Source organism: Lolium rigidum, chromosome 1 (assembly GCF_022539505.1).
Source record: "Lolium rigidum isolate FL_2022 chromosome 1, APGP_CSIRO_Lrig_0.1, whole genome shotgun sequence".
In the NCBI taxonomy this organism is placed as follows: domain Eukaryota; kingdom Viridiplantae; phylum Streptophyta; class Magnoliopsida; order Poales; family Poaceae; genus Lolium; species Lolium rigidum.
Window position 1 is genome coordinate 239221529 of NC_061508.1, and position 22893 is coordinate 239244421.

General features: G+C 47.5%; 1 protein-coding gene across 1 annotated transcript; it reads right to left on the reverse strand.

Moving 5' to 3' along the window:
- Window positions 1–3165: 3165 nt before the first annotated feature.
- LOC124656520 lies at window positions 3166–5496 on the reverse strand. Its single transcript, XM_047195248.1, has 4 exons — window positions 5368–5496; window positions 3540–4434; window positions 3383–3427; window positions 3166–3290 (listed from the first exon to the last, which is right to left on the reverse strand). Exons 1-4 carry the CDS (start codon window positions 5494–5496, stop codon window positions 3166–3168), a joined length of 1194 nt encoding a protein of 397 aa, XP_047051204.1.
- Between the last annotated feature and the right edge of the window lie 17397 nt (window positions 5497–22893).

Below are 22893 nucleotides of genomic sequence, written 5' to 3' on the forward strand. Positions count from 1 at the left end.
CGAAGAACAAAAGAGGAGCCGATTGCTCAGGGACTACTAATCCTACATTGCTAATCCTCGCTAGCATCATCGTCGGCATCGGAGCTGCCGTCGGCGCTACCTCCGGAGACTTCCTCGTCGCTGCTGCCCCAGCCTTCGGCCGGAGCCTCTTCTTCCTCGTCATCATCATCATCCTCGCTGTCCGCCCAAGCGCGGAAGCGCTTCGTCAGCGGATACCCCGCGGAAGAGGAGGAATCATCCTCCTCCTCTTCTTCTCCTTCCTCGTCATCATCATCCTCGCTGTCCGCCCACATGCGGGAGCGCTTCGTCAGCAGGTACCTGGCGGAGGAGGAGGCCTCTTTCTTCTCTACTTCTTCTTCTTTCTCCTCCTTGTCGGAGGGGATGGGGTTCGCCCCCGGAGTGGAGGCCGTCTTCATTTTTTCTCTTCGGCGAAGATTGGAGGGAGAGGCCTGAGGAGGTAGAAGAGGAGGAAGACATTGCTACAGGGGAAGAGGGTTTTTTGGGTGCTGGTGGACAGAACAGAGCAGGGGGATGAAGGGGCGAACCGTTCGGCACCGATAAATAAAGGGGTTGTGGAGATTTAATGCCATGACGGTTCTCGAGGACATGATGCCAAATCTGTCAATGCACGCGGAGAAGCTGAGGGAGCGAGGCGACATGATGAAAGACTCTGCGACGGTGCTGCTCTGCCACGACATGACCCCTCGAAGGAAAAACATAGTGGTTTTGTAATTACCATTACCAAAACCAGGGGGGCATGTGTTATCACCAGATTTTGGCCAAATCAGGAGATAGGCCGTAAGTGAGATGAGCTTAGAAGATTACATGTGAAGCATCTTTGAAGCGGCCTTACGCGAAGAGTTTGGGCTAGATTGCCCGTGTATCTGTATTATAGTAGATCGCATCTTAGTTTAGAAGTTAGAGTTTTACCCGTGCACGGTTCGGTGCACGCCTGAATTAGAAAGTCCCCCGAACTATAAATATGTATCTACGGTTTATAAAATAAACAACAATCACGTTCACAACAAACACAAACCAGGCGCATCGCCACCCCTTCCTTCGAGGGTTTCCTTCCGGGTAAGCATCATGCTGCCTAGATCGCATCTAGCGATCTAGGCAGTACACGTTTATTCGTCTACCTTGTGCTACTCGTGCTGAAGCGTTGTTGATGGCGAGTAGCACTACCTATCTTAGGTGTTTTGGGGCTTGCATTGATGCTTTTCTTATGCATATCTGCTTAGCAATGCCGTCCCTCGACACCTAGCTGCCCTTACACCTATCTAGGTGTAAGGGCAGCATCTTGCTTGATCGTTACTTAGTAGATCCGATCTGTTATAGTTGCTCCTTGTTCTTCAAGGATTAGTTTAATATCCGCATGATTAGGCCTTATGCTAGGGTCGGACGATCCGGTAGTGCGATAGGTGCTGTTTACCGTTCCTATAAGGGATGTTCTGGGAATTGACGTAATGTTGGTTTTTAGGCCTCTTCTAGGGATAGTTTTCATCATCTCTCGTATCTGCTAGGCCCAACTACGCGTAGGACGTTCCAGTTATGCGGTGAAAACCCTAAACTGTCGTAGATTGGTTTATCGTTGTTTTGATCAAGCAGGATCCCCATGCCATTGCAAATCCAACGTGAACCATGGGGCGATCGGCTCTTTGAGCCGATCCACAGGGCAACCTGAGAGCCGATAGGGCTCGTATTTAATGTTTACGTGTCTACCATGCGGGAACAATCGAAGCAATCTAACACCTTCCTCGATCGGGTCTAGGTCGGGTGGCACGCCCTTGCAACCGCCAGGACGTGTGCAGAGAACTTGCGGGACGACGCGAGGTGCCAGGGTCCACTAAGCGGCCTTGGGAGCCTCCCGGCTCTTCGTGTTGCTTAACCACTGCTCGCCGGTGAGTTTTGGCAGGCAACAAGTGGTTATCGAGCTAACTTGACTCAACATAAATAACTCAATTATATTTTATAAATCACAAACGTAAGCAAATATATAGGTATCATAGTACAACCAAGGGAAAAAATTGATGTTTACCCAACCAATATTCATCAGTAATTATTAAATAAGTACGTTACCGATCTGATGCATAACTATTTTATATGACACTACGAGTGACACATGAGTCTTGTTAGGCTCATTAACTCTACAAGTTGACCAACTGACTCAGATCTTAGTTTGGCCAAATTTTGTGATTCATTAAGCTCACGAGTTTCTATTCACATTTCTACCAAGAAGTTATGACCCACGACTCCCACACTGTGTTGGTATGTTCATTACGGTGGACAGATTCAATAATACCGGCATATACCCAACACAATGTCATTTGCAGAATCTTGTCTCTCACACCACCATACACACTAATGTAGGCACAAGTGTAAACTCATATATGAGACACGAACTAGTGCTAGAAGATCAACAAGAGTCATCATAAGCGCCACTACAACAAGTGTGACACCTCAGCATGCTCTCCAAAAAAAGGTATTTCGCCAACTAGACCACAATGTAAACCACGTGGTATGCGGACCCGGCGATTCCTCCATGCACATGACCTCCCGTGCACTATTTCATTCGGTTTCATTGCGTTCCAATGTGTCAGACCAAACAGAAACACGATGAAACTCGACAACACTTGCATAATAGTGTGCCATGAATCTTAAAGCAGAAAATTGATGTGCATGCGACCAGGGGTTGAGCTCTATGGTATCAATGTAAAACTAATACTACTAGTACTTGAGGGCAATGCATCAGGTAAGGCTGCATAATTTCGACTAGCAAAGGGTGCAAACTTGAGCATGCATCACGGAAATGTTTGCTCTAGCTCGCCCCTGCTTTAATTGGACCTCCCATGCACGGAAGAAAAGCATTTCTCAGCGGTATGCACTTCACATATAGCTCTCGCTTGTTCATGTGGGTATGTATGTTGCCATCAAAATGCTGAATGTTGTATGGTCAACATGCCCATCACATATGCATAATAAATCTACCCCAAAATGTACATCGAAAATATCCCACGGCTTGTATATACCTCACATAACATAAGTAACCAAAACTTGGCTCAAATATACTCGAACAAAACCCTGCAATGTGGGGAGATAGTACCCTTATTTCTTCTTTGCACACGCATGGGTGTCCACCATAGGAATTGTTTGCGCGTGGCCGGCTTAGAAGAATCTATTTTCGTTGCTCTGGACGCCGCAGGTGACCACTTTGTTGGATCTCATCTTGCGAATGTACATCACGAGCCCCCCGATGCCGATCGCTGCCGAGATCGAGAACACGACGCTCGCTGCATGAAAAAAGAATGGCGGAGGTTAACGAAATTGTTTCTTCAAACAGCAAGCGTGAGTGAGGTTTCAAGAAGTGGTTCTCATTTCGCACCAGCTACAACCCCGGCTGATGCCCCATGCCCTGATCCGCCAATATCTGTACAGAAGAATATAAGTTCAGGCTGGTATTCCCTAAGGTAGGGACAGAATGACATGACACTCGCGCGCCAGATCGGTCGATCGAGCAGAGAAAATGATGGAGCGCGCACCTGCACAGTCGGTGGTGGAGTTCCGGCCATCGCCGCAGATGCAGACGAAGTCCCTGGTGAGCGGGTCGAACCCGCAGGTGCCGTTGGCGCCGCGCCGCCGGTCCTGGCACTGCAGGCAGCGCGTGGTGACGGGGATCTCGAAGTCCACCCGGACGCCGTAGTCGGGCACCTGGTCGTAGGGCGGGAACTTGTCCCCGACCGCGCGCCAGTACACGGTGGTGTACGCCTCGCAGTGCCGCATCATCGTGCGCAGCGACTCCGCCGCGCGGGGCTGGTACGTGCAGCAGGTCATGTTCCCTTCGTCCAGCGCGTCGCGGCAGCCCGGCAGGTTCCGGCACAGGTAGCCGGCGTTGTCGCACGCCGAGTCGCAGCGGTCCGGGTACCGGTCGCAGACCGCCGGCCGGGGCGCCACGATGACGCGGTCCTCGTCGCAGTTGAAGAAGAGGTGGTCGTTCCTCGGGGATAGCGTGAAGCGGGTGCTGGTGTCCAGGCTGAATGGCGCGGCGTGGACGGAGGTGAAGGGCCGCGCGCACGTCCACATGGACGGGTCGGTGACCACGAGGTGCGGGTCCGCGTAGTCGGCGCCGGAGACCGGGTACGTGCCGGACGGGGTGCGGAGGCGGAGCGTGGTGTTGTCGGTGCAGGTGAGCATGCTGCGGTAGTACGGGCTACCGCACCCGTCGTCGATGCCCAGCGGGTAGCGCACCGGGACGTCGCCGCAGCTGTCGCGGCAGAGCCCGCCGGCGACGATGGAGGATGGACGCGATGAGATGAGTAGAACGAGCGTCAGGACATGGAGGTGGAGATGATGCATCTCCATATCACTGAAGTGGAGTGGCGCAGTGCAATGTGCAATGGCAAGGTTAGCGAGAGCTGGTAGCTTGAGCTTCTTCGCCTGAATAATGGAGAAAAGACTAAAGAGTGATGCATGGTTATTCGCTCGCTTGTGGTTAGGCTAGTGCTTTCGCGCTTTTGCTTTGAGCCTCTGAGCTTTTGCTTTGCTCGGGTCATATTAGTGCCTTCTTTAGTCCATTGCCGGAATCTATCCCGTGCGCTTGCCTCCCTGGTCGGCTACGTATCACCTAAGCAAGGCATAGCGTGGGTTTCGCTCTCTTTTTTCACAGTTATTTCTAGATTCATCGCAAGTTCAGGAGCATGCCGTAATTCTTTTGATTCAGGGGAAGCTCGAGACCACGCGGGCACTATTTTGAGGTTAACCTGAAAATGACCTACAAGAGGACCGTGAAAATGATGAGATCGTCCAAGTGGTGTTCAGATCAGGTTGGATTTAATCAGAACTGCACTAGCGCCGCAGTCTCTGCTCCACTCAGACCTGATCGATTAGTTCAAAAGATAGGCAGGGAAACATGCAAGCTTTGAGATAATCTCAATCGAAATCTTGAAATGAACAAAATCTATCAGTAAGTAACAATTAAGGCAAAAAATGTTCAGAATCATGGAAGCTTTGAGATAAAAAAGAATCAAAGCTCTAAAAGATGAACTCAAATGAACAAACAATACATGATAGTCCCGTTCGTGGAGAGGGCATGGCTAGGGCAAAGACACGCTTCAGGTTGCACTCAAAATAAAGAGTTTGCCGCAACAGGTAAAATAAAACTCTCGCTATTGTGAAAATCAACAATTTTGACCCTTGCCAGAAACTTAAGCCAAAAAATATCACTTCACGAAAGTTAGGTCAGCGAATTCAGCGACGTACACAGTCTAGGTCAAATCTATGATAGGCGATCGTGGTGCTGAGGTTAGACTCCACGGGGCCGCAAATCGAACACTAAGCTTATCCATGTAGGACGGTCAAACTCTCACATACATTTAAAAGAAGTGTCGTTAACCGCCTGGAGAAATGTTGCATCCATAGGCTAAAGTTTTGCGACCGTGGGCTAATTTTTGCACCTGTGTGCAGAATTTCAGCATCGGTGCCCAAGAACTTTGCACCCATGCGCGATCTGTACCGTTGAGAAAAAATAATGCACCCGTGAGCAAAAAATTTGCCGAGCGCGTGTGCTTTTTTTTTGTAATTTTTCTGCCGACATGAAGGGGCACGACCCCTTTTTTTTGGACATGTATGACATACATCCTAACCACGCCGCATATGATTTAACGGACATCACGGCATCATATTTGAGCATGGATCATGAGACAACATCAAATAGCTCCAAATGAACGCATGGCTACCACTGGAAGTAGCAAATCCACGTTGGACCAAATATAGAGAAACGAATACCAACAACTACACTATTGAATAGTTTTATTACGAAAAAATATCTTATGATGAATAAATAATTTGTTAATATGGATGAGGCCTGAGGAAGTTAAGGTATTTTTTGCTAGTTTTAGCTATCTATAAGTTGAAGATACAATAGGAATAAATTTAGATTGAATGGACCCAAAATGATAAAATTCGATTATAACTTTAGGGACCCATACCTTCATTAAAACTTCAACTAATAAAGGAATACAATCGCCACCTGGAGGCGCACTCAGCCAGACATGGCAACCGTGCTCGAAGAGCACACTACTAGCTAGGGTGTGAGCTTCTTTGTTCGAACTCCTAGGCTCATGGACAAAAACTGCCTCCTCAAATTCGATTAGAACACTTTTTGTTTTGAGAATATTCGATTAGAAAACTTGAATTGGATGGACCACACGTCTTGGTGGTCCATTGATTTAGGGCCTTTTTTTTGGGCTGGCTGTGGCTAGCTGTGGGTGGCTGTGCTGCTGTACAGTAAAAGCTGCTGCGCAAGAAAAGCTACTGTTCTGAGTTTTAGTCTTTGGCAACTTGGTTGGCTGTCTAGCTGCAAACTGAGAAATTGTCTAAAATACTCTAAGAGTAATAAGAACATGTTATACTGTTGATTTACGTGTAATAAATAATGTATGAATCACTAAAAAATAAAAAATAAAAATCAATATATAATGTTATGAATACGTAAGAAGCTAAGCGGGCCGATAGTCTCGTAAATTCAACCATAACAATGCAGCTCAATCATGTAATAAGCATTGTATAATTATAGTATCATCATGAAAATTCACTAGGGTATTCTAGGGGAAGTCACAAGGTAACACGGTACCAAACAAAAGTGACCTGCTACACCCAGATCACCTAGTAGCATAGAACGAATCGATCTATACGGTATGGTAGCAGCTAGGCTCACATATCACGCTACGGCAATCGAGCGATCATACTCATAGGTTATGTGGAGAGAGCTCGACTGTCTCGCGTCGCTCGGGGTTCTTTTTCTATTTCTTTTTTATTTGCTTATTACTTTGTCCCATGCGTTTAATCCCTGGAGTGGCATACGCTTCGTAAATAAGTGAACGAAGAGGGGTAAACAAGAATACCTTTTCGGGCTGTAGCTGAGAAGCTCGGGAAGCACCTCGCATAGGTGCTTTTCCGTGTACACGGGAGAAGGACCTGCTTCCGGAGAAGCCAACAGCGCAGCTGAACTGTTTGTTTCGTTTCGCCTACTTATTTTCGTGGAAAGCAGCTAGAAGCCCAAACAAAGAGGCCCTTAGCCAGTCTAGCGAGAGTTTTTCTCCAGCCCGGGCTTCCAAACAGCCTGGCTCAGGAAGAGCCCAGCGATATATTGTCAGACAGCCCATAGACAAAGAAGCAGGACGATACTTTGATACGAATGTAACGGAACCACGTTTTTTTTGCGGGGAAATTAAACTGGTGGAGCTGTCCTGAATTCTGCCATGCTTTTTTTTTTTTTGCCCTGATCAAAGTGTAAGAGGATACCATCAGCATCAGCGACAACCTAATGCTGCTAAAACTAGCTTCCCACATGATCCAAACTAGAACCTGAAAATGTCCTCAGCGCACCTCCATGGAGCAAAAACAACTCAGATTTCTGCATGAGCCGGAAATATTCCACGTTCCGAATGGATTTTTTTTCGCGAAAACGCAAAAGCTTGCGTTTCGATTCATTGATAGAAAAAGAAGTTTACATTACAAGCCTAAGACAAGGCTGGGACACCCACACACACACCCAACACTCAAAACATGACTACGACAAAAAGCCGAAATCTGTCGAGTGCTCCTCTAAGACGCTACGGAGTGAGCTCCTCCGCCAAACAGAACCCATGCCGATGAAAGTCGCAATGCTTGTGCATCATCGAAATTACCAAGAACCTACCGGCCGCAGCCAAGACGCGTACCACCCGGATCCCGCGAGCCCACCCGGCTCAGCCGGGAGCATTGCTGCTCCGGCCTCAGCCCAAATCCGGGGACACCGTCGGCGCAGCGGCTACCTCCTAGCAACCTCAACAAACGTGCAAGCGTGCAGTCTTCAGCAGCCCGCCATCAAGCACAGAGGCCAGCCCACCACTGCTCATCCAGAGGCCCACTCGCGCTGTCCGAGGAAGATCCTCATCGCGCAAGCCACCGCGATACCCCTCAAGAGGTCGGCGCGCCACCTGCATCGCAAGACACCTCCCATGCGGCCAACACAGAGAACCCCGAGGAAGAACCACTGCCCGAACTCAAGTTCCCGAGACGACGCCTCCAAGAAGAGTACGACGTCAAAGACGCCGTCGTCGCCCGATTGGCATGCCAAATCTGAGGTTTTCACCCGGAACCTGAGACCCTGGACGAGGGAGGTGCCAGAACTCCTCAATGACGCCACAGAGGAAACGGCGCCCTCAGGCGTCGCCGTCACCGGCCTTAAAAGGCAGGGCTTTCGCTCGGAGCATGGTACCTCACCACCGCAAGCAGCGTCCGCCCTTCACCTAGAGCTCACGCGCTGACCTTTCCACTCAAAGCACTAGCCTTGCTAGGACAACCCGCCGGAAGCACGTCAAGCGTGCCAGATCAGGGGCAGCCATGCCCACAAAGGGAGGGCAAGCCGCCTGAGAGAGGCACCACCAAGCTGCAAGCAGCACAAGTGCTGCCAAGGGAGGGTTCGCCGGCAGGGCTGCGCGCATCCACCTCGGAGAAGCATCGCCGGCCACCCAGCACTGCACACCTCGCCGCCAGCATCGCACGGACGCCCCGAGCCACCACGCCAAGATGGCGTTGGGCTCAGCTCAACCTGGTCGAGCAGCAGCGGCATCCCCGCGCTTGGAGCCAAGGAGAACGGGCGAGGAGGAGGTGGGTGGCCGCACCCAGGCGCCGGTGGACAGAGCGGCCGGGGCCCGTCCGCCCAGATCGAGCCCAAAGGGCCCAGATCTGGGCCGGCAGACCCGCGCCGCCACGGCGCCGACTCCGGCCGCCCAGCACCGTCGCCGCCATCCCAGCGCTGCCGCCGTCTTCCCCGGCGCCGTCGCCATCTTCCCCAACGCCGTCACCGTCGCCGGACAGCCGAGGGGCTCCCGCCGTCGTCACCAGGTCCACCCGCGCTTCCCGGTGGACGGTCAGGAGGTGGAGATGCCCGCCGGCGGCGGCACTGCGCGGGCTTTGCCCGGCAGCTCCGGCCGCCGCCGGCGGGGGAGGGGGCGGAGGGGGTCGGGCTGAAGGGGGAGGGAGAAGGGAGTCGCCCCTGACTCGCCCGCGGGGACGAGCAGGGGACGAGGGCTCTCTCCGTTCCGAATGGATTTAAGTTGTATGTTCACTTGAACGACCTTTATGCGTACTCCTAGTGATCGTTTTCTTGTTCTGCCGTTGGTGATCAGTGCTAATGTTCGGCGTCAGTTTGCCGTGAAGAGTCAAAGCTGAACACAGCATTCCGTTTTATTGATCAGAAGTACAAAATGATGTGGAGCAGGCATGGCCGTTGCGCTCAGTTAGACAGTTACTATGTAAAACTAGTAATAGTATGGCTGTGACACATGATTACATAGTTTATTACTCGCTCCGTCATATCCCATTAAACATTGTTAGAATATGTATTAGAGGTTTATATCATATGTGTTTGGGCCTCATATGGGCTGAGTTTGTATACGTTTCTGTAATACGTGTTCTGTACAAACTCTGGCATTGTGTGCCTCCTATATAACATGGAACCGTGGCCGAGACAAAGGTACACGTTAACAGCCATTGCTAATATGGTATCAGAGCCATCTTCTTCCACGACCTAGCTGCCTTGCCGCCGCCGCCGCTGTTCCCAGCCGCCGCCGCCACAAACCAACAACTGCGCCACCGCCACAGCTGTCTGCTGTCGCTGTCGCGTCCTACAAAATCGCTCCAAGACACACACAAACACAACTCTGCCGCCGCCGCCGTTGCTGGTTCTCAGCCGCCGCCGCCGCATCACAAAACCCTACAGACATACACCTGCCGCTGCCGCCGTTGCCTTCTCTAGCCACCGCCGCAGCCGCACCACAAACAAAACCTCTAAAACTCTCGCCGATCAAAACCCTAGATCCGTTAGCCGCCAGCCATCTCCACCAAAAACCCACCACAAGCCCAAAACCCTTTTTTTTGCTTCTGTTTTCAGGTCTACCATCATGAGCGCGTCAAGTTCATCCGCCATGTCGAGTTCTGCTCTCGCTGCTGCCCTGGGAACACCACCGGCCCAACAACTGAATCGCAACAATTTTCTGCTCTGGAAGGCTCTTGTTCTCCCTGCCTTCCGTGGTGCCAATGTCATGCAACTTCTGGATGGTTCAGATCGTGCCCCTCCCAAGACTATTGAGGTTGAAGATGCTGAGAAGAACAAAGTGCTAGTCCCCAACTCGGCGTACATTGACTGGATGGCCAAGGATCAACAAGTTCTTCGGTTTCTCCTCAACACCCTCTCGCCCGATGTGCTGTCACATTTGCTTGAGGTGACGTCCACTGCCGAGGCCTGGGCTGCTATCAACGCCATGTTCAAGACAACGTCTCGCACCAAGGCCCAGCATCTCCGTGGTGCACTCAATGACACCAAGAAACTATCGCTGACCGCTGATCAATACTACACCAAGATGAGAGGCCTTGCTTCTGAATTATCTGCTCTCGGAAAACCTGTTGAAGATGATGAACTCCTTGGCTACCTGTTGCATGGGCTTGATAAGGGAGAATACAATGCACTCATTACCACGGTGAATGGAAACCCGGGTACATCTCTTGATGAATTTTATGAACAACTGTGCTCTTATGATATGCGGAACGGAGTGGAAGAAAATGGCTCCTTTGTATCATCCGCCAACCTTGCTCGTCGTGGTGATCCACGATCTCGTGCTCGTACTCCACCACCCCGTGATCGCTCTCCTCCTCCGCCACGAGCTCGCAGTCCCTACCGTGGTGGTGGCAATACCCGTGATGATGACAGCCGCAACTGGCGCCGTGATGACAACCGAGGCAATGGAAACTGGCGCCGTGATGACACTTGGCGCCGTGATGATCGTCGAGGTGACCGCCGTGATGATCGTCGTAGAGATAATGGTGGTGGCCGACGTTCTGATGGACGCCGTTCCGATCGTGTCCCTACTCCTTATGTTGATACGGAGTGCCAAATTTGTAAGAAGCATGGTCACCCTGCCAATGCGTGCTGGTGGCGTTACTCGGATGACAAGAAGGACAGGGATGATGGTGAGAAGGGAGCAAACCTTGCGTCATATGGTGTTGATACAAATTGGTATACTGATACAGGGGCCACTGACCACATCACCAGTGAATTGAACAAGCTTCTTATAGCCAATAAGTATCATGGGCAAGATCGAGTTCGCACTGCTGAAGGTTCAGGTATGCACATTAGTCATATTGGTAATTCAGTTTTGCGCACTCCTCATGGTTCCTTTGATCTCAATAATATCCTTCATGTCCCTAGTGCATCAAAGAATCTTTTGTCCGTTCACCGCTTTACTCTTGATAATCATGTCTTTATTGAGTTTCATCCTTTCTTCTTTTTAATCAAGGACCAAGCAACTCGAAGGACACTGTTTAGGGGCCCCCGTCGGGGTGGTCTCTATCCCTTGGTGCCTATGTTTCATGAGACCGCCAAGCACGCCTTCATCACAATAAAGCCATCATCCGCTACATGGCATCGCCGCTTAGGACATCCATCTTCGTTCGTGGTTCAACAAGTTCTTAGGAAGAATAAAATAGCTTACACCCTAGACAGTACTCCTTATGTTTGTGACTCTTGTCAGTTGGCAAAGAGTCACCAGCTACCATACCCCACCTCTTCTAGTGTTTCCACTGCTCCTTTGGAGCAAGTCTTTTCTGATGTATGGGGACCTGCTCCTCTTTCTGTGGGAAAACATGCATATTATGTAAGCTTTATCGATGATTTCAGTAAATTTACATGGATCTATTTGCTCAAAAAGCGTTCTGATGTTTATCAAGCCTTTCTTAACTATCAACAATATGTTGAACGTAAGTTTGACAGAAAAATTGTTACTATGCAAACTGACTGGGGAGGTGAATATGAGAAATTAAATGGTTTCTTTCAAAAGGTTGGCATTACACATCATGTCTCTTGCCCTCATGCTCATCAGCAAAATGGCTCTGCTGAAAGAAAGCATCGTCATATCGTCGAAGTTGGTCTTGCTTTGCTTGCCAATGCCTCCATGCCCCTTAAATTTTGGGATGAAGCTTTTATCACTGCAACCTTTCTCATTAATTTACTTCCCAGCAAAGTGCTTGATTTTGAAACTCCCACTGAACGGCTCCTTCATATCATTCCAAATTATGATGCATTGAGAACTTTTGGTTGTGCATGTTGGCCCAACCTTCGTCCTTATAATAAGCGGAAACTTGCGTTTCGCTCCACACGATGTGTGTTCCTTGGTTATAGTCCTCTCCATAAAGGTGTCAAATGCCTAGATATCTCCACAGGTCGTGTGTATATTTCCCGTGATGTTGTCTTTGATGAAAATGTCTTCCCATTTGCATCTCTTCATCCAAATGCAGGTGCTCTTCTTAAGAAGGAAATTCTCCTTCTTCCGTCATCCACCTCCACTTCCCATGAGAGTGCACAAAATTGCAATAACCATGTTGTACCTATTGTGTCTGTTCCTAATGTGTTGCAGGATACCACAAGTTCTGAAGAAAATTCTGGTGCAAACAGTGAAGAAATCAGTGCTGAATCTGCTGCTGAAAACCAGTCACAAAACGACGAAACGAGCACAGAACACGGAGCAGATTTCTCTGAACATTCTTCTGCCAGCGCTGATCCCGAGACGCCGCGCCCCGAGGTGAATTCGTCCAGCCAGACGCGGACAGCCTCCGACAGCGAACAGCAGGCCTCGCCTGCAGTGTCCGCGCGTGCTGGCTACACGCCTGCGGGACCGCACGCACATGCACCCGGTGCTTCGTCGCCGCGTGGCAGTCCTGGCTCCCCGCGCGGGAGCTCCTTGTCGCTGTCTGCCGCCGATTCCCCAGGCGCGGGATCCTCTGCATCCAGCTCTGCTGCGGTCTCTGCTGCGGCTGCTGCTGGGGGAGAAGAAGAAAATTCAGCCACCTCAGATGATTATTCAAATGCACATTCTCCGCCTCCTCCTTCACCACCTGGGGTCCGTACTCGACTGCAGAAAGGTATACGCAATCCCAAACAATATACTGATGGTACGGTTCGCTACGGTATGTTGTCCTCTACAGGTGAACCGCATACACTTACAGAGGCTTTGAATGACTCAAATTGGCGCAAGGCTATGGAAGAAGAATACAATGCACTTCTTGAGAACAAGACTTGGCATCTTGTCCCTGCAAGTAAAAACAAGAATTTGATTGATTGCAAGTGGGTGTACAGAATTAAGAAGAAGGCAGATGGTTCTATTGATAGATATAAAGCAAGATTGGTCGCAAAAGGTTTTAAGCAGAGATATGGCATTGATTATGAGGATACATTCAGCCCTGTAGTGAAGATTGCAACTATCAGAATTGTTTTGTCTCTCTCTGTCTCTTGTGGATGGAGCTTACGGCAGCTAGATGTCAAGAACGCGTTTCTTCATGGTGTTCTGGAAGAAGAGGTTTACATGAGACAACCTCCAGGTTTTGAAAATCCCCATGCTCCGCATCATATTTGCAAACTTGACAAAGCCTTATATGGTCTGAAACAAGCACCTCGAGCCTGGTATTCTAGATTGAGCTCTAAGCTATGTGAACTAGGATTTACACCGTCCAAGGCTGATACTTCCTTGTTCTTCTTGAGAAAGTCAGGTATCACTATGTTTGTGTTAATTTATGTTGATGATATCATAGTTACTGGCTCTTCTGATCGTGCCATCACTGCGCTTCTTCGAGATTTAAATGTGAACTTTGCTATCAAGGATTTAGGAGACTTACATTTTTTCCTTGGTATTGAGGTGAAGAGGATACCAAATGGTCTGCTTTTGACACAGGAAAAATATGCTACAGAGTTACTAAGCAAAGGTTGTATGCATGATTGTAAGCCTGCTCCTACACCTTTGTCCTCTTCTGAACAGTTATCACTCACAGATGGTACACCTCTTGGCTCTGAAGACTGTACTCAGTATAGAAGCATAGTTGGAGCTCTTCAGTATTTAACCCTGACACGGCCTGATTTAGCCTTTTCTGTAAACAAGGTTTGTCAGTATCTTCATGCTCCAACTACAGAACATTGGACAGCTGTTAAGCGTATTCTTAGATATGTGAAGGATACGGTGAAACTTGGCATCACATTTACAAGATCATCTTCCACACTTTTAAGTGCTTTCTCAGATGCAGACTGGACTGGTTGCTTGGATGATAGGAGATCTACAGGTGGTTTTGCTATATTTGTTGGTCCAAACTTGGTTTCTTGGAGTGCTAGAAAACAAGAAACGAGTGTCTCGGTCAAGTATCGAAGCAGAATATAAAGCCTTAGCTAATGCCACAGCTGAGTTAATTTGGGTTGAAGCTCTTCTTATCGAACTTGGAGTAAAGCTGATACAAAAACCAAGTCTTTGGTGTGACAATCTAGGAGCCACTTATTTATCTCGCAAATCCAGTGTTTCATGCTCGCACCAAGCACATTGAAATTGATTTTCATTTTGTTAGAGAGAGAGTGGCTAAAAATAGACTAGCTATTCACTTTATTTCTAGCAAGGATCAAGTGGCAGATGGTTTTACAAAGGCTCTACCAGTCAAGAAGCTCGATGAATTCAAGCGTAATCTCAACCTTTCGACAGGTTTAGATTAAGGGAGGGTGTTAGAATATGTATTAGAGGTTTATATCATATGTGTTTGGGCCTCATATGGGCTGAGTTTGTATACGTTTCTGTAATACGTGTTCTGTACAAACTCTGGCATTGTGTGCCTCCTATATAACATGGAACCGTGGCCGAGACAAAGGTACACGTTAACAGCCATTGCTAATAAACATATCTTAACTTTCTTAAAATCTTAATGTATCTAGACTATTTAGAATCTAAATACATTCAAATTTAGACAAAGTTAAGAAAAATTCATGGGATAACTGGCAACATTTCATGACGTCGCAGAGCACATCATCATCCTGTAAAAGGACTAGGTGCTAATTAATTAACCGGCGAAAACACAGCACGTGACAATCATACGGTACATGAACTGGCAAACGGATCATTTGTTAACTAGTCACAAGTTGCATTCGACGTAACGAACTAGTCTCCCTATAAAAATACTTGACGAGCAGCCTCATGGATCCAATGCATGGTACACTTGTACTAGGCGAGATTGATTATCAACGGTTGAAATCTTCTTCAGTGGTACGAAGCAGATCGGATCAATCATCAGCCTGTCACTTATTGACTGGCATATATAGATCGCAGCAGGGTACGATCAATCATCTTCCCATGTCCGCGCTGCGATGCGCAGCATCTTCCGTAGCTACGTTCGAACGATCGTCAGAAAAGGATCCGGCAAGTGCCAGCCTGACGGCGGTATATTCCATCGATCCGCCATGTGCGTGCAGGTGGAACAGCAGATGTTCGTTAGCTACAAGTAGCAGCATTTTTCTTTAAACGGAGGCTCATCTATTTATTAAGAAAAAGTGTCTAGTTTTAGGAGAAAATCAGGCAAAAACATACAACAACGGGGCAAGCCCACCTAAACACCAGCCACCACACTCACCAACATCCAAGCAAGTAGCAGCATTTAGCGCTATTACATTGTATTTGCGATGCGGGGCATGAATGTGATCGTGATTGTTGGATCTGGAAACGTTTTTGAATAAGCTATTGCTAGCTCGCAAGCAATCAACAACGACGTCGCAACATCATTAATTTAGCGCAAGGATAAAATATACTCTATCATTAGTAGTATTACCATCTTTGCCTCATCTATTTATTATGATAATTAAACAAATACTGCACCTAGTCAAGATGCATGTATCCCCTAAAAAAAAAGTCAAGATGCATGTACAAACTTCTTGTCAGTGAAACATGCATCGATCCTGGCCACAGTAGCAGTAGGAATAAACCAAGTCCAGCTTTGCACCCAAACTAAGCATGCCCCGCTGACATTTTAGAATTTCTCATATACCCCGAGCTATTCAGGTACTACAACCACAACTTCGGGACGAAGTTTTCTTTAAGGGGGAAAGGCTGTAATGTCCCAGGTTTAGAGACGATCGAGGGGTAGATTTTAGAAAGGGATGTGCATTGCATAGTAAATTCTGGGGAAATTTCGCGCTTTTAAACAAAAACTGCATCGAAGGGGAACAAGTTTCTCTCTCGACACCTTACAGGGTTAGGGTTTCGAGAGTGCGACAAACTTGCATCTCACTTCATAGTTTAGGGTTTTTAAGAAGAGAGGGGAGAGTTGCATGATTGAATTCTTGACAAATGACATGGTTGAATTTAAACCAATGTGGAATTTGAATTTAAAATTCAAACATTAAATAATAAACCTCAATAATTCAATCATGATAGAATACATTAAGTAAATAATAAGTAATGCACAATATTAGCAATTAAAGTAAAGTAAATCTCATTAGAGAAAAACTTTGAGCTTTATTGATCATTACACAATTTACAATGTCATTACAATATTCATAAGTGGAATAAAAGAATAATACAACACATTACATAAATGGGCAGAATAGAAGAAAGAAAAATAAAGAAAAATTACAAGTTAATGATCCTAGTCTAAATTCTACAAGATCCTCTTCACTTGATCTTGTGTTTGATGAATTCCCTGTCCAATGTGACCAATTGATGATCCCTGCACAAATCAAAGCCAAAAAACAGAATTAAGCCAAGTGGCAAAGCCACTTGGCAGGTTAACAAATAAAGCAAATGGAGGGGATATGATCAGGCTGCCGAGCTGATCCTCTCCAAGCCAAGTTCAAAGGATCTGGTACACACATACACACAAGCAGCACACACAACATGTGTGCATGCTCAACACCAAGCCACTGAGTGTGCATGTGGCACAACACACACACACACAACATCAGTGAGTCACCAAGTGTGCAGACCCAAGCTGTCGACCAGGGAGAGCATAGGAGCATCATATATAACCTTTTTGAGCCAAACCCTAGCTCATTCATCGACAGGCTTCACTGGTAAGAACACCAAGAACAGCTAGAACAAGAAGAACAGCCCACTGCATGTTCAACCTGTTCAACCAAACCACCGAACCAAATCAAGATCACCAGGAGGAGCAGGGCAAGTAAAGCAACCACAAGAACAACACGAAGCAATCCTCTACACCAACACTCATTTTCTAGGAGCTGGAGTGAGGTATACCCAAAAGAACCTGAGCAAACACATGCTTTGCTCATCTATAAGCATACACATGCATCACAGAATCAAATAAGGGTAGGAAACCCTGGATGTCTCATCACTTGGCTGCAAAACCATTTGGTGCCAGTAATTAAAGCAAAGGCTAAAAGGAAAACACCAAGGGAACACTCGGTTGTTGACACAACCGAGAGAAATCCATCATGGATTTGATCCCAATCAGCCATTACCAAGTTACCAAGCACCTAACAGTCTAGCTACACCATCAGAATGGTAGAAACACAAGTTTCTACCAGTATTGTCAACATCAAAAGGCTTCTGGCAGTCAAACATGATCAGCCAGAGAGAATATGTCCATACACGAGCAAGCCATAGAAAGGGGAGCTACCTTGACAGACATCACGAGTCGCTGCCGGGGCTACCTCAACCCACAAGCCAACACTTAGAACCACCACATCATCACCGGAGAGGTTCGATGAGTGGGCTAGGGTATCCAACAAGTGGTTGGCATCCTGCTAGCCCTAACAAATTCATTGAGTTGATCATCATCGAATCACAGTTCACATCATTTATCCATCTAATCAAGCAAGGATGAACGGATAAATGAAACGGACAAGCAATTGATGCACCAGGATCTTGTAAATGATCAAATGGATCATGACAGGCATCAATTGATGCTTAAGCAAGCAACAAGACACACCGAGGCCAAGCCTCGTGTGATACACACACAGACACGAGTGAGCAACGAGTGAGGCACAAACACCAAAGAGCAGCTTTTACAAGCAAGCGGTGATCATATGAGCACCGAAGCTTGCTAGAGCATGCTACTCGCATGCTAGAACTCATTCTAAGCAATTAACACATGAACAGATACTTAAATAATCGAACAATTGCATCACAGATAAGGGCATCAGGCATTATAATTGTATCCAGAAGCACTCCATCAAAGGATGGAGTGGATAATGCAACAGATAGGCTCAATTGAGCATGTCCAGGAATTAGAGCACAAATAATAGCACATCTGGAGTACTGGCACGTGCCAAAGGCAAGGATCATCACAGCATGATCAAGTCAGGGGCAAGCAAGAGCATGTACAGGAGAGGCATAGTACATCAAGCAACAGCTGGAGCCACTAAATTACACAGAGCACCACAACATGATCTTAAGCAAGAGCTCATGAGTTGCAACAGCTAGTAATGGAGAAAGAACAGCAGCAGCACAACCATATAGGCACCGTAGCATAGCAACACAAACACGGCAGCAGCACATAGTCACGGCAAGCATCGCAACATGGAAATGCAGGCCAGTGGCCAAGCTAGACGAAGGGACAGAGAAGCAGTAGAACAAGTAGCAGAGAAGGATGGAGGAGATGAGCACTTACTGGTGAGCGGAGAGGAGCTCGGCCATGGCGGCTACGGCGGCACGCGCGGAGCACGGCGGCGCCGAGGCCAAGCCGGGCCATGGCGGTGCCACGGCAGTTCGCGCACACGGAGGCGAAGCCACGGCGGCGTCGTGACGCCGGGGCGTCGGCGGCGACGAATCGCCGCGGAACTCCACGGTAGACGAGCAGAGGCGAAGGGGGCGCGTCGAGGAAGCGGCGAAGCACAGATCGACGCGGTGGATCTGAATCACCATCGAGTGGCGGTTCAGATGCGCCACATCTCGCCGGCGGCGATGGCCGGAATCGGCCGGAGAAAATCGGCGAAGGCGGCGGCGACACGGGAGTCGCCAGAGCTCAAAGGATTAGGGTTAGCGCGTGCGCGAGAGGAAGGGGACGGGTGCGTCCGGCCGAGCCGGACGAACGGCTCGGGTTAGGGTTAACCGCTGGGCCACCACGACAGGTGGGCCCGAGGGGCAAATATGTCTTTTCATAATTACATTAAATACAGAAACTTTGGAATTTTATAAAAATGATTGATAGCTCTAAAAAAATAATTAAAAATATGAAAATAGATCAGCATAAAATTCTCTATCCAAATAAAATATCAAAGAGAATTTTTAAAGACAATGAAGAATAAGTCTTAATTTGATGAATTAAAATAATGGTTTAAATCACACATATTATTTTCAATAATGAAAATAAGTCCAATAATGAATTTGGATTTTAAAAACACCTTGACAACATTTCAAGGTTGTATTTTACTTTTAAACAAGTATCCCCAAATTATTCTTAGTATTAACCTCTTACATGAAATAATAACGATATCGGAAGGGGGGAACAAACCCTAAAAATGGAATCATGCATAATTGCTTCTTTAACCATTGCCCTTATCGGACAATGATGCTATTTTTCAGAACAAGAGGACAAGGGTCAGTCCATACCTTCCAAGCTGCAGAACTTTGCAGTGTTCAGGCAAGTTCATCGCTTGCTCATGTCATTTGAGTATTTTTACCAAATTACTTGCAAAGTACTATGTTTATCACTACTGCATAAAAAACCAAACCACTACTTTCATAACTATGAATATGACTATGTGGTGGGCAATGGAACCATGGATTGTGTTGATATGGTGGAGGTTCCATTGCAAGGGTTTATATCCATCTAGGATTAAACAACAAATGTCGCCAGTGATTCTTGTGCCGTAATACCCGTGTTAACCATAAGATATGGAGTGGGACGGAATAGTCAAAAGTGTTTCCACCTCTCGTTCATCAACGGATGCGCTTTACCGTAGACACTTGTATCTGTCGACGGCAAGCGGTAGGCTGGGGAAGCCTTAAGTCCCCACGGCATAGTCCGTAGACACTTGTCGTTCGAAGAACAAGCGGTAGGGTGGGGATCCCATTCTAATTCCCCACGGTATTGCGGTCTATGATGGGTTGCAGCCACCGGCGTAGGAGTGTATGGTAAGAGCCCAGCAGCTTGTTGTCGTGGTCGGGGTCCACCCTGAAATTACGGGAATAATGGGACCGACGTGGACCCAGGGTCGGCGCATGCAACAAAGGGTGGGTGTTCGAGGTAGCGGAGGAACATGATTGGCTAGACCTTATACCGGGCCTCACACCAAAGGAAGTGTGGACGGGAAAGCTGCCCGGTTGGCACCAAGGTTAAGATCTCTTATGGGTAAAGCAACACACCTCTGCGAGTGTAAAGAAGCTGTGACTGTCACTCCCTGTTCGGGATTGTGGATCCGCGAACGCGGGCGGAAAGGAGCTCCATGAAGTTCTAGTAAACCGGTGAAGGCCGACGGACATAGCTCTTTGAAATAAAAGCAATCTCTTGAAGAAATGATTATCAAAACCTGCATTGGTATCGGACTTTCGGTCTAATATCGTAGCTAGTGCATTAAACACCTCTTATCTATAATGAACTTGTTGAGTACGCTCGTACTCATACCACTCTTAAACCCCATGCTTAGATTGTCTGAATCGTCTGGAGGAGGACTACGACAACAATGAAGGAGCCGAGATCATCGGCTATGAAGAACCTGACCTCTCAGGAGGTGTGGAAGGCGTAGACTATCTCATAGTCTACGGATCCGGAGAGGCTTCCGGAGGAGAACAAGCCTAGAGATATCTGTTGTGTAGTAGTAGTAGCCGAGCAGCACAAACTCTTACCATGTAGCTGCTCGATTAAATAAATGTTTAGTTTAATGAGACTATGGTATTGTAAGCTAAGTTGGGTTCGCCTCGAACCCGGGAGTTATCCTCTCGGGACCCAAGAGGAGCTCCGAGACGACTTGTGTATGTTAATTGTAATAATATGTGAATGAGTTATGGACCACTGCTATGTTACGTTGTACTACTCGAGGGATGTAATATTTGCGGAATGGTACTTCGCGAATGTTATATCAACGGCCGGCATACTACAACATGCGGTGGTATGCGGGGTCACCACGGTTGGTATCGAGCCAAAGCTTTGACCTTAGGTTGGAACCTAGTAAATGGGACCAAACGTTAGGAGTCAAATAGGACTAATAAAGAATTCTCTAAAAATATGGTGTATATTCAATTGAGAATACAACAATCATATCTTTTAGTGCGATAATTCTTTATTATCTCTATATGATGCATTATTATTAATCTCATAATCTTTCTATTTCTACAGCCAACATGGCAAGTCCACGACCAGGGAAGAAACGTGAAAGTTATGGATTCCACATCGAACGAGTATCAAGGAGGACTTGCGAGATATCCTACGAGCCATGTTACTAGAATTTGGGTGCGATCCCCAGATTCCAGTAAAGAAATACATGTTCTATGATGGTCCGGTATTGGCCAAGTGCAGGGTAGGACTGCGACTTCCCGAATCTTTGGGAATGAGCGTAGTCATGCCAGCTGGAGAAGCGGACAACCAATACAGCTTATCATATAGCTGTTATGAGAGCCATATCCGATATTCGGGAGCATAAGACGAAAGAGCTTATGGGTTCCGAATTCACACACATTCCTCATATGGAGGAGGACAATGATCCCATGCTCAACCACTACAAATATGCTAAACGCAAACCTATAGCAGCGGCAAAATATATGGACAATAGCCGTAACCTCATATCATTACTCTTTCAGCTGAATCATCATCTGATAGGAGCAATTGATACGATGCTTGAGGAATTCACTGAACCCAAGGAGGAGAGTAGGGGCAAAGAACCTATGGAGAATGTGGTGCACACACCAGTTTATTCAGCTGGTGACTACATCAGTATTGATCCACTTGCACGTGAACCCACACCGTTACACCTGGGAACTACTTGGGTAGTTCCTATGGGGGATACGAGGGCGGAGAGGAATCCGGAAACAAGCAGCGTTCCGAGACTCCTATCGAGAATTCTAGGGGTTGGCGTTGGGGATCGGATACTGGAACACATAGTACCACAGCGTATTATGATGGAGAGATGAATGATGACGCAACAACCCAGAACCAGAGCTATCCTAGTAATGAAGGAGTGGATGGAGGATATCCGACACAGGTAGAGTCGGGTATGGGTTTTGGTAATCCTTATGGTGGGGCTACGGAGAGTACACCCGATGGGTGGACTATGATGCACTCAACGATCGGTTTGTGAACACCGATTTCTCCTTAGGATCATCATCTGATTCGGATTACAAGCCAACGGGGAGACCTTATGTTCCGGGGTCTATCGGGAGGACGACACGTTCGACCGGATGGAAGCACTGGAATGTACCGGGAGTGAAGATCGACTAGAGTCCACCAAGGGAGGCGAGGCTATAATACACAAGTACCACGTGTATTATAGTTTGTAATATTTGTATAAATTTGTACATATACTTTAATAAGTGAGTCTGCATACTCACATCGACTTGAGTATTGTAATAAGACCACTTATGTATGTATATACATGGTATATGTTTTGTATGATTTGGATTTGCTTCTTGATTTCCATTGCGTGACTAGTTCTGTGCACAATGTTGAGCTCAGAAAACTTGCGCATGGAGTAATTATGAGTATCATCTTGTGTTGCAGAACTAGGGGGTTATGTCGGGAACGCTAGGAGACGAGACTGAAGCGCAGCGCATGGAGCGCGAAGCAAAACAAAAGGAAGAGGCTGAGGGTGCAGCCAGAGATCAGTTTCCACCACCACCACCACCCATGACGCAACAGAATTTCATTCAGTACATGCAGATGGTGGAAGAGAGACAACGTGTCACGTTGGAGCAGCAGAACAAATTCTTTCAGGATTTGTTGCAACAAAACAGGGTGGAGAGACTTGAGAACCCGGGAGTCACACTAGCAGACTTCCAGAACACCAAGCCCATATCTTTTTCATACGCGCCCGAGCCGATGGACGCGGAAGATTGGCTGATGGATACTGAGCGAAAACTCAACACCGTAGGATGCAATGACCAG